The 12,246-nt window shown below is 32.9% G+C and overlaps 2 protein-coding genes across 2 annotated transcripts; one reads left to right on the top strand and one right to left on the bottom strand.

The window, feature by feature from the left end:
* Nucleotides 1-2,173: 2,173 nt before the first annotated feature.
* On the top strand, nt 2,174-3,464 carry LOC133681555 (universal stress protein A-like protein). Its single transcript, XM_062104631.1, has 4 exons — nt 2,174-2,564; nt 2,657-2,766; nt 2,858-2,976; nt 3,082-3,464. The coding sequence occupies exons 1-4, from the start codon at nt 2,384-2,386 to the stop codon at nt 3,164-3,166; spliced, it is 495 nt and encodes a 164-aa protein (XP_061960615.1). The 5' UTR covers nt 2,174-2,383; the 3' UTR covers nt 3,167-3,464.
* A 3,111-nt stretch (nt 3,465-6,575) lies between these two features.
* On the bottom strand, nt 6,576-7,160 carry LOC133682978 (uncharacterized). The gene has a single exon (XM_062106503.1). It carries the CDS (start codon nt 7,158-7,160, stop codon nt 6,576-6,578), a length of 585 nt encoding a protein of 194 aa, XP_061962487.1.
* Between the last annotated feature and the right edge of the window lie 5,086 nt (nt 7,161-12,246).

Here is a 12,246-nt window from a genome sequence, read left to right as displayed (position 1 = left end):
TGATTCCACGGATCATGAAAATCTCCAGTAATTCTGAGATTTATAAAATAAAAAGTGATAATTTTTTAAAAATAAATTTAATATCTAAGAGTTAAAATAATCTTTTTACCTTTAAATTCTTGGGACAATGGTGGTCTCGAAATGAGTTGGGTTTAGATTACTTGCACAAGGACTCAGCCCATATTCAGCAAATATTCACCGACAGGGCCAAGCCACCTGCCAGACCAAGTGAAAGGGCGAGAACTGAGTCTTGTCTGCCGCATAAGGCCCAGGCAACCTAGGCCTTGGTTTTATACTCTAGCTTAGCTACAGAAGCTACGGTGAAAAGTTTCACCCATGCGACATTTCTTTTTAACCTCGAGCCCAAGGGCACTGATTTAATGAGAGATTTTGGTGAATTGAAGTTTCTTTTAAGCTACATGAGCATTCTGTTCATGAAAGGTTGAGGATTATTGGAAACCATGCATTCTGATCATTTCAACATGAATTAAAATGAATTTCAAAGTTAAAAAAATCATTCTCTTCTATCAGCCGCATGTACTGGAAATCCATTTTTATATCTTATGAACTTGTAGATTGTTTTTTTGGACAGAAATCATTCGTGATATAAAATTGAATTTTAAATATTTAATTTGATTATTTGCAGTTAGATTTGATGTCTGGTGAGACTTGCTGGTGGATTGAATTTTGAAGTCCCCATATCCCAATCCAATTTGCAACATGATAATCTACTTTTTTTTGTTTTTTTCCCCAACAGTAGATCTTTTCATTGATAAGACTGAATTCAAAACCATGAAAAATTCAAAACCCAATTACGAATCATAAAGAGACTGTCTGATATCATTTCCATTTTCTACCTTCTGTTTTTAAAGATTAAATTTGAAAATAGAAACAGAAAACTTGCTTTACTTTTCAAAATCCACCAACCAATTTTTAAAAATCTTTAAAACCAAACAAAATGGTTTTAAATTTTCTATACATTTCAAAGACGAAAACCCCAAGCATACCGAACCTCACCGGAATAATTGAAGAAACAATTTGAAATGCCCCAACCCCCCAACCACCCCCGTCCAGCATGTGCATCGCATTAAAAGCATATTAATCTGGGAAGATAAACCTCTAACGAATGAAAAGATAGAGGTTGCTAATTGGCTACTGAAGCAACCCCACAGGATGCCAGGTGGTCTCCAACTTGCTCAAGCAATAGCTACAGATTTGGACTGAAAACAAGACCTGGGCAAAGGAATCTTTCGTGGGGTTTGGGATTTTGCTGGAATATTAGTTTGATGGAACTTCATGAAGCAGCCTTTTTGGATCATTGGTGAACTCATCGATCAACCAAAGCAAGCCTTTCTACGTAATGCTGATAAATATCTTCGTGGTTTGTGGATAGCTTTTGATTGCAACGCTTTTGGTGTTCTGGGGCTCCCTGCTTATTCGGCTGTTAGATAATTTTAGGTCTGTGATTGCAGTCATAATCAATTATTGTCCTCGATTTATTATGAAAAACAAAATATAAAAAGGGTATTTGGTATGGGGATCGGCTGTGACGAGAACCATGCATGTCCATGGAAGGTGACAAGCAGGGGGGAGCTGGAATTATATAATAAAGCAAGCCAAAACTCAAAATATAATTTATTATTAGAAAATTTATCTATTTAAAATAAAAATATATTATATTATCCTATATTTAAACACTAAAAATTTAAAATATTTTGCAGGGCCAGAGCCCTGCCCGCCTCCTCCTGGTTCCATCCCTGGTGCCAAGCAGAGGTCAACCGTTGAGATTGGCAGACCTTATTTTTCACAGTCTTCAAATGCCAGTGTTACCAGACCGATTTATATATTAATTTAATTTAATTTTTTTTAATACAATCTCAAATATGTATTTTTGATTGATCATTAAAAATTAATAAATTTTAATTGATAATGTTAAAAAGAAACTTTAAAAATACACAAAGATCATAAAATAAGTAAAACTCATAAACCTCACATTAAAATACAAATTAATGAATCACAATTTAATTTTTTTTTCCTTGTAGTCTAAAGTGTCACTTTTCATTCTTTCTATATATATATATATATAAATATCATGCAAAGTAACTGAAAAGTCAAAGTGATATTGCCGCTTCCTCTTTAATATCAATACTTTATTCGGAAGCAGTCCCTTTTCATTTCGAAAGCCTCATTCAATTATCTATACACAGATAGAATTAATCCAGTAAGCTCAAAACCAGCGCAGAAAAACCATTACCGCCTATAAATAGAACTACCGATTAGGCTTTTTTCGTTATCAACATTTTGAGGCCAGCATTTCTCTTAGAGCTGTGTACGAAAATCAATTACGAGTAAGAAAAGAAAACAGATCATCAAGCTTAGAATTATGGAAGGAATGAGTGTGGAGAACATGCACAAGATAGTGGTGGCAGTGGATGAGAGTGAGGAGAGTATGCATGCTCTTTCATGGTGTCTCAGCAACCTTATTTCTCACAACTCCACCGCCACGTTAGTCCTCCTCTATGTTAAGCCCCCGCCAGCCATGTACTCTTCCTTTGACGTTGCAGGTTTCTAATAATTTCTTGCTCTTTTTTAGAGCTTTACTTCCTTGTTTAACTAGAATCTATAGTAATCTCTGAAGAAAAATATTTGATTGTAGTGCAAATGTTCTCGACTGATGTGATTACTGCTGTGGAAAAATATGGAACCGACTTGGTGAACTCAGTTATGCAACGAGCAGAAACCGTCTACAGGAACTTCAACAAAAGAGTAAAGTACCAAACTCTCTCCTTTCGTGCGTTTGATCTGTTTGCTAGCTTTCTTCCCTTTATGTCTGCTTAACGACGGAAGCCCTGCGCAGGTAAACGTGGAGAGAGTTATTGGGAGTGGAGAGGCAAAGGATGTGATCTGTAATACAGTAGAGAAACTTAAACCTGACACTTTGGTCATGGGAAGCCACGGCTATGGTTTCTTGAGAAAGTAATGAGTGACTTTCACTGGCTTATTAAATTGTTTTAACTAAATCACAAAGATAATTCATCTGCTATGGACATAAGGATCTTATTCTCTAATTCATTGTTACAGGGCTCTCCTCGGAAGTGTGAGTGAACATTGTGCCAAGCGTGTCAAGTGTCCGGTTGTTATCGTGAAGCATCCTCATGACAAATGAATACGTTTCCCGACCAATTAACTCTTTCCTAAAGCATATATGATGAAGGATTCTGGCTTTCTTCCGGCAACCCTCTAATAGTACATGTTACCACCAAGAAGGGGAAGAAGGCTTGTAGAAATGATAAATCTACATTACATGTCGACCTAGTGTTCGCTTGCATCATTTCATGTAATCACCATGTGTTCGCTTGCATCATTTCATGTAATCACCATGTGTTCATCACCGTGTGTTCGCTTGCATCATTTCATGTAGTCACGAGTTTGAAATATATGGGACCGTCGACCGGGTTAGCTTATTAGGTTCTTTTTACAATTGATTTTTGATGATATTTTTCTTTCTGTATGCCTAATTAACCTAATTTTATCTGTCAGGTTAAATATTTTATGAGTTAACTCAACTTTATAATATTTTTTTAATTTATTTTTTGTTGTTGTTACTTTATTTTTTATTATATTCTCAAATTAATCAAGGTTTATCTCAATTATCAAAATTTCTCTTACTTTTTAAAAACATAGACATCTTCTAAATTTTTTTTAATTGAAAAAAAACTTAGTTTGACCCGCAGCGTTGGGGGCTACCAATCTAGTTTTATCTATTTATTTTATTAGTAAGATTCTTCTATCTACCTACTTAACGAAACCAATGGTAAGTGGTTTTTAATTTTATAGACTTTAATTTTTCCTATTGATAATGAAGAATGTATATATTGAATTATTTTGTTCTTTTATTTATTTAAGTTATAGTATATACTATGTATAGGCCCACACTAAGTTGCGTGTTGAATAAATTTGTTTTTAATATAACAAAAAATGTTCATGTTTGAGATAATTATTTGATACTATTATTAAACCTAACCTAACAGATCAATTTTGAAATCTCCTAACTTGATTTTTTATGTTGTTTAAATTTAAAATTAAATTGTGTGAGAATTTTTTTTACAGGACCCAATTAATTTGACATATTTAAAGGCAACTTGGACATCAGATAAGAAAAAAATTAAGAAAAAAATGACTAGATTGAATGAAAAAAAAACCTTTTGACTTAACTTATTGTGTAACCCACAAATTCCCATCTAGATGTTGTTGGTTCTTCTTATGGAAATGAGTACAATAAAGTGGTTTGAGCCTTGAATAATGTTGAAGAAGTACATTGAAATATAGAAAGTTGAAATATAAAAAGAGTGCTTCAATTCGATTTTAAGTTTTTAGACTAATTATGTGTTCTGAGTTTGGCAATGGGATTATGGAGATTTTTAGAATGTATTTTTTTGTGTTTTTAGATAAAATCAAATAAAAAAATTAAATTTCTTATGTAAAAAACTTGGCTCCTGAATCCCTAATCATTGGAGGCAACCAAAAACCATTGGGTCAAAACATTGTTTATTGGATGATATGTCATCCATTAATTTTATTTTTTTTTTCAGGTAAGAGGCACAAGCCTAACCTTTCAAGGAGAGGCATACCTTGTGTTTTTTTTTAAAAAAAAAAATCAGAGTTGGAGGCCTAGCCTTCAAGGCCATGTCTGCCTTATCTTTTATTTAAAGGCTAGGCACACGGGTGACCATCGAAGCGCAGGCACATGCTTAGCCTATCTTTTGAAGCCCAGCGTGGCAAAGCTTGACTTTCTTGATCTTTTCTCGGTCTTTTAATTATTTTATTTTTATATTATAAAATAGTTTTTTAAAAAATAATTAAATTGATATTTTAAGAATCACACAATTATACCATATTTTTCATATAGCATTACAACTTTGTTATGGTAGTGTTAGTAATTACTTTATTAATAATTATATATGAATAAAAAATTTCTCATGAATATTAAATGAGAATAAATATTTATTTATAATTATTTTTTTAATTATAAAAATTTTATAAAATTCTCTCAAATTAATTATTTTTTTATTTTCACATACAATCACATAAAAAACTTAATATCAATATATAATTGTTTGCTTTTTCTTAAAACTTATTCTTCAAGTCATGATCATAAGCTTCTATTCAAAACAATAAGGAGGGAAATGCAAAAAAAAACCCTGAACATTAGTTAAAAAAGTTTAAAATTTAATAGTAATTAAATTATTTTATTATGTTTGAAACCATGAAAAATTGAAGCTAGTTTAATATTTTTGTTACTTCTAAGAATAAGAAGTTAATTATTTTACTATAAAAAAATCTATCATCCCATTGTCTTTGTTGATTAGGAAAAAATCATTATTTTACCATTACAATCCCAAATAAAAACACAAAGTCAATCATCTAATGGTCTAGTGGTAAAGCTTGAAATTAAAAAATTTACTTTTAATGTGGTCTCATGTTCGAGTTATATGATTGATCGATAATATGATGGCCACTAGAAATTTACATGATCATTAATTTTCGAGGCCATGGAATTAGTTGAGGTATGCACAAATTAACCTAAACACCCCAAATACTTGCGTTAATTAAAAAAAAATACATAGCTACAGTATTTTACACTGTTTAAAACCACCATTCCGTTTTAGTGTTTTCTTTTTTATCTTATTAAGCTTAATAACATTGGGGCTCACAATGGGTTCAAAGAGTCCAGAAGAAAGCCGAAGAAATTTATTGGAGCGATGTAATCCTCTTCTGGTCCTTCAACTGCTTTAATTTGTCTCTTTTTCTTATCTTTTCTTTTCTTTATTACAATTAATTAGTCCTATTTTTTACTGTTTAATTTATTTCTTTCCCCCAACTTCTCCCACCGTACGTATTACAAAACACAGAAATTTGGTTGTTGACTAGTCACCGGTCATGACTATGACATTGGTTAATATTATTCTATATCAGTTTTGTCAGTCTCCCTTTATTTCATCCTCTCCCCAAATTGAATCCATCGGTTTACATATACTAATAAACAGAAACCACTGAAAGGGCTTCTCCTAACCGAAGGGTTGGTGAAAGAAAACAACGTGTTCAACCAATTCAATAACAGACTAATCATCATCTATCCATCTCCCTCCCCCTGTAATTGGCGTTGAATGCTTTCTCTCGGCACTCAAAACGCTCACTGAATTATAATTCTCAGCCAAATGTCCTTAATTACCTGGTGTTCTGGTGTGTTTTCTTGGATCGAAATATGGGAGGCTTGTACAGTGTTACAGTGATTATCATATGGAAAAGAAGGAATGAAGGAAAGGAATTGAAAAAAAAAAACAAGTAATGTTGATGTTTAGTTAAACAAAAATTATTAATTCTTAATTAATTAACAAGAGGATATAAATTTATTTTGCGTTAATAGACACAAACATGCACATCTCATCATCCCTTCATTGCGTTTCAACAATTGAAATTAAAATACTAACAGCACAAATCTCAAATTAATTATATATAGAACCTAAATTGATTAAATTAATTAGCCCTTCTTTCACTAGAAGAAGATCAACCCTTCAAAACAACCAGCGAGGGATCTTTTTCTCTACCCTTTTCTCATTGATAGTGCCCAAGCTAGGCTTCCACGTCCCTTTACCTGAAAGCTGCCTACTCAGATATTCAGGCCTACTCTCAAAAATCTCTGTTAGCTCAGAATCATATTTCTGATCCGCAGCTGGCTTCTCCTCTACATAACATTCCTTCTTTCGCATAACAAGCTTTTGTTCCTCTCCAACTCCAGCAGGGCACATCATAGCAAATAAAGGGAGAAACCTCGATGATGATAAAGAAGACCGTGATCTTAAAACCGAGTTCGCACTCAAAAGAACACGTCTCGCTTCTTCTGATGATAATGATGCTGGTTTCCCTGGCTTCATAGGCAGCATTAGGTACAACTTCATTTCTAGCTTCTTGTCAGCGGGCAATGGTGGTGGCCTCTTTTCAGTCAAATATGAGTGAAACTCGACCACAACTTGTTGTGGGTATTCTAGCATCAGCTCAGCCACCGTTAGCGGTTTATCAAACTCACAAACCCTACCATCCGATAGAATCACTCTCCCAGCAGAATTTGATGAATTGTGGTATGTGATGCAGTTTCCCATTTCAGAAAAAAGAAGGAAAAAAACTTCATGCAAATCAATTAGCTAGCTAGGAAGGGTTAGTTTTGAGGGATTTTATAGAGGTGCGTATGGCGAATGTGAGAGGTGTTTGTTAAACCGCTCCATCTCGTGACGGATGCAGGGGTGGGCTCGCTAGCAAACAAAAGATTAGTTCTAGGTGGTGTTCGAGGTCTGTTTAGTCCAAATTGTTTGACCTGAGCACGTATGTTAGGCTCGATCCAATCCTGGTGGATTTTATTAGACGTCGACCTGTCTGTGGGGTCACGTTAAAGTTTTTGTACCAAACGGGTAGAGGAAGTCAAAGGAACGGTTCAACTATAACTACATTAACTAATGTCTTTGAATTTAGATGATGTTACTGGCTATGTATACAGTGCTACGTTTTAGATCAAGTAAAAAAGAAATGTCCACGTAATGATAGTGTTTCTGAATGAGTAAGAACAATCTTTAACCGAATTATTCGTTCGAAAGAATTTAATAAGATATGTTAATTTAATAATATAATTATATATAAAAAAATTACAATTTAATAAGTTATTTTAATTTAATAATATGACTATAAAAAAATTATAATGACTAATAAAAAATAATTTTTTATAGTGTAAGGATACTCTTTAAATATATTTAAAATATCTAGACAATCTTATTTGATAATAAAGTAAGAACTGAATGAAAACGGAATAATTTCATAAATAAAAAAATAAAAAAAATTTGAAACTCAATTAACAGCAAATAAAAAGCTGAATGATGAACTGCAAAAAATAATTTTAAAAAAGGGCAAACAATCCTGACTTGAGTCAACATGTCAAATTTACGAACCGGTCATGAGACCATGATAATTTCATACAAAAGATATTGAATAAAACAATAGATGTCAACTTTCAAGCAAATTAAATAATAAAAGGTGAAAATAAAAAAAATCATAAACAACCCAAGTCAACCTCGGTTAACTCAGCTAACCCAAGATATAGAACATGAGATTAGGATAACCCAATAAAAAGAAGTGGAAAAAATAATGAAGTTTAAGGTCCAATAATCTAGTGTCGAATAATGAAATTTTTTAAAAAATCAATTTAAAAAAGAGATCTGAAAAAATAATTAAAGTCAAATCGGGCTAATCTTTGAAACATGTTACCCCGATTAGGAGACTGAAATTACCCCATGGAATAAAAACAAGGTAAAATCACAAGGTAAAATTGCCAATCATCCAAATATTGATTGATGAAATTGAAGAAAAAAATCAATCAAGAAAATAATTAAAAAATAGCAATAAACAAATAATGACCAAATCTGGTATAAAAACTAAATAAAATAAAATAATGAGATGAAATTGAAAAATAAAAAAATCAAGAAAAGATTAAAAAAATAGCGATAAAAAAAATAAGAATCAAATTGGATACAAATATTAAACAAAATCAAATGTTAATGAACAAAATTGAAAAATAAAATCAACTTAAAAAAGTATTAAAAACAAAACAAATAACAATAAAAAAATAAAGATCAAAATCAATACAAATACTAACAGGACACATTTAATTTTTGGAATGACACATCAGAATATGAAAACATGAGACAAGGAGAGGGAAGAGGGAAAGAATATGAAAAATAATCCATCAGAATCACACCGTTAGTCATTTGCCGACACACGCCCCACCACCTGGAAGAGCTTGGTGTGCCGCTCCCAACACCATTGCAAAAAGCTGATGTTTGGCTGTTAAGAGGCGCCTCATGCACCATCCAAAGACGGTAAAAGCTCTCTACACATTGGCACATGTGTTGTTGTATTCGTCAACTACTTTTGATTTTTTAATTATTTTTATACTTATTAAAATACTAAATCGTCTCTTAGTCAACTTGACTACCAGTAAAAATACCTTGATGAAAAAAAACACCTTGAATGATAACTTTAAAAATTTTATTTTTAAGAATAATTTAATTATTTCAATGTATTTAAAAAAAAGTAAAAAACCATTTATGTTTACAATCAATCTAATAATAATTAATAAATCTTTTAAAAAACTCATGCACCGTATTAACCCATTATATTTTAAATATGTATATAGCATGAAACACTAAACTCTTTTAATTTTAGCTATATACCTTCTCAAAGTTATCAATGCCTGTGATGTGATTTCTATCCTGCAAATGCTGTACTGCACAATTTAGCCCCGAGTTGCACAAATATAATGTAACAATTGGTTTGCTTTAAATCTGCGTGCTCTACTCCTTTGGGTTTGCTTGAAATCTTGGATTTTCATTGATGTGAGATATTTATGCAATTAATTATACTTGCTTTAGGAACTTGATGTTAGGTCCATTGCTTTATTTGTCAAAGCCCTTCCACTTTTCCGAGTCCACAAAATAATCTATAAATAGCTGCTATGTTATTGTTTCTGTACCAAATTAATTTTCGAATTAAAAGAAAAATAATTAATATTGTTAATTCAATCTTTTTTCATATGTATTCTAAACAATATAATTGAATTCAATGATATAATTTGGTATTTTATTTCAAGTATAAAAATTATAATAGGTTATTGATTGAATTTAAATTATATGTTGAATTGAACTTAATTTTATATGTGATTTGATTCTAAATATACTGGAAGGAGAAACTCGTATGAAATTTCTTTCTTAACCGAAGAAAAAATAGAGCATTAAATTTCCTTGATAAGGCGGTTTGTTCTTGACTTGTGACTTGTGACTTGTGAGCGCCAACAAAACAACGTTCCGTTTCCATTTCCACCTACAGTTTGGTCCTCGATGGTTTTTTTAGCAGAAGAAAGGTTAATTTTGTGATGGTCCAATCTGGTATATCCGCACTGGAAAATGGCAACTGGCAACTTGACCACCCAGGCCAGCGCGGTGGCTGTTTCGGCCACTGGCTCCACACTCTTAGTTCGGTCTTGGCCCATTTCATACCGGGCTGGACTCTCGAGCATTTCAGTTTTAGCCATAGCCCACGTGTCTGGTTATCCACCGATCGCTGAACCATCTCCGAAAATCGGGCCTCTTTGCCGACCATTTCTTCTCGTTTATTTATTTTCTCTAAGGTCATGGACGTCGTAAAACTAATTTATGTATAAATTGAAATTAAATTATTTTTTCACATGATTTTAAGGATGTAAAGTTTTGTATTGATTTGATATGTTTAAAGAAATAAATTTCTCTAATATTGATGAATTCAAGCAAGTGAATAAATATTTTTTATCATCAGATTTATTCTTAGAGTTTACCGGCAACTTATAAACTCATTGTTTTGCACTTCTTTCTCGAAGAAAAAGCCTTAAAATCATTTTTTATTCGCAAAACACATCTCGACCTCATTTTATTCCGATTCACGCTGAGACAACAAGTAGTTTTATAATTTTACATTTGGATTGAAGGGATCTAGAAAAGTCAACCCTTAACAATGACACGAACTTCTTTCGAGTGGCTTCATAACCTATAACCGATGATCCACTTTATCATCCTCGTTTTTTTTGTCATTTATTTTGTTTTGAAAAATAGTATACGAGAAATTTTGGTATTGTGCTATTCTCGAATTAAAAGCATTATTGATAGGTCATGATTTCTATAAGTCAATCCTATTTAAAATCCAACACATGAAAATTACAATCCAAGATGAAATTATATTTTCTCTGCACCCAACTCTAAATTGGGTAGGAGCATGAATGCGTCAAATTCCATGTTGAGAAAGGGCATGTTCGCTCCCAACCCCACGTTGGACCTGGACGCGTCCGCGCCCAACCCCACGTTGGGTCAGGGTGCGTCAGCGTCCAATTCCATGTTGAGCCTAGACATGTCAGCCTCGAACCCCATGTTGGGTTAAGGATGCGACCATACCCAACTCCATATTAGGCTATGGCACGACCATCCCTGACCATTCTTGGGTACAGTCACATGTTGAACCCGACTCCTCCTAGGCTCAGGGTGTGAGTTGAACCCAACGTCCCTCAGTTTGAGTACACGACTGAAGGGTCACTCTACATTGAGCCTCCTATACCTTCAGTTTGAGTTAATAATTATGATGCCCATCATAATCCTATTAAATACGAACAAGCAGTCCATACTTACATTAATTAGATGCAATGGTACGAGCAATAAGATAATAATATCTTACTCATACGAGATTATTTTTCTATCCCTCCTACATTGCATGAGGCAGTTTAAATCAGGTAATATATATAAAAGAAAATATAAATATATAGAAGAAAGAGAGATATACTCGGAGACATAAACATATTCTCAGCTTCTTCCCCCACGCATCTACATCTTCTTCCCCAACTTTTTCTCTACTTTCATAAAAGCTCATAAATATCTTCATTAAAATTGTTTTTACATAAATATTCCTAGTCCTGACTTGATCTTCAAAGAACCCCCATCAATATTCCCATGAGATTTTGTGCAGGCATTTATTTTAGAAGAATTTCATACCCCCGGAAAAGATTTGTCAAAGGAGAAGTCAGCGTGGTCTTGAAGTGGGGGTTATATAATTCACCGTAAATGTTGTATAAAAATTTCAAGAAATAATTCATCCTAGAATATTCCCTGTAATTTTTGCAGCCTTATCAATTATAATTCATGGAATTAAATTACATCAAACTATTAATTTGAGATATATAGTTATTGAATGTTACTATTTCTGATAAACTCTTGTAACTAAATCATAATAGAATGTATTTTTTTCATCATTCATCTATTTTAGTTTTTTCCCGAGAACGGTTTCCCTTACTTTATTTTGATGGATAAATCTGAAATTCGGGGCAACGACCAAATGGATAATATAAAACAATAGAATTACTCTGGTGTCAATGAAAAGATAAATGAAATATGATGGTGATATAACCGCTTATCCATCATCTATTTAGACCCCACGTTCATGATACTACAAATGAAGCACCTTCCTTCTTTCTCAACTTCCCTGGAGTGTTTTCCAACGCCTTTAATGATTCCGTTTGGTACAGCATCTGGTACAGCTTGGCTTTGTTATTGCCCTAGCACCTCATCATCGTCCTAACCACCGTTGCCTCCCTCTCTCTTTCTCCAGCTGTGGGCGAGTTTCAAA

This window comes from Populus nigra, chromosome 2 (assembly GCF_951802175.1).
Source record: "Populus nigra chromosome 2, ddPopNigr1.1, whole genome shotgun sequence".
Taxonomy (NCBI): domain Eukaryota; kingdom Viridiplantae; phylum Streptophyta; class Magnoliopsida; order Malpighiales; family Salicaceae; genus Populus; species Populus nigra.
Note: the sequence above shows the minus strand (reverse complement) of the source record. Positions and strands in the feature narration are given on the sequence as shown.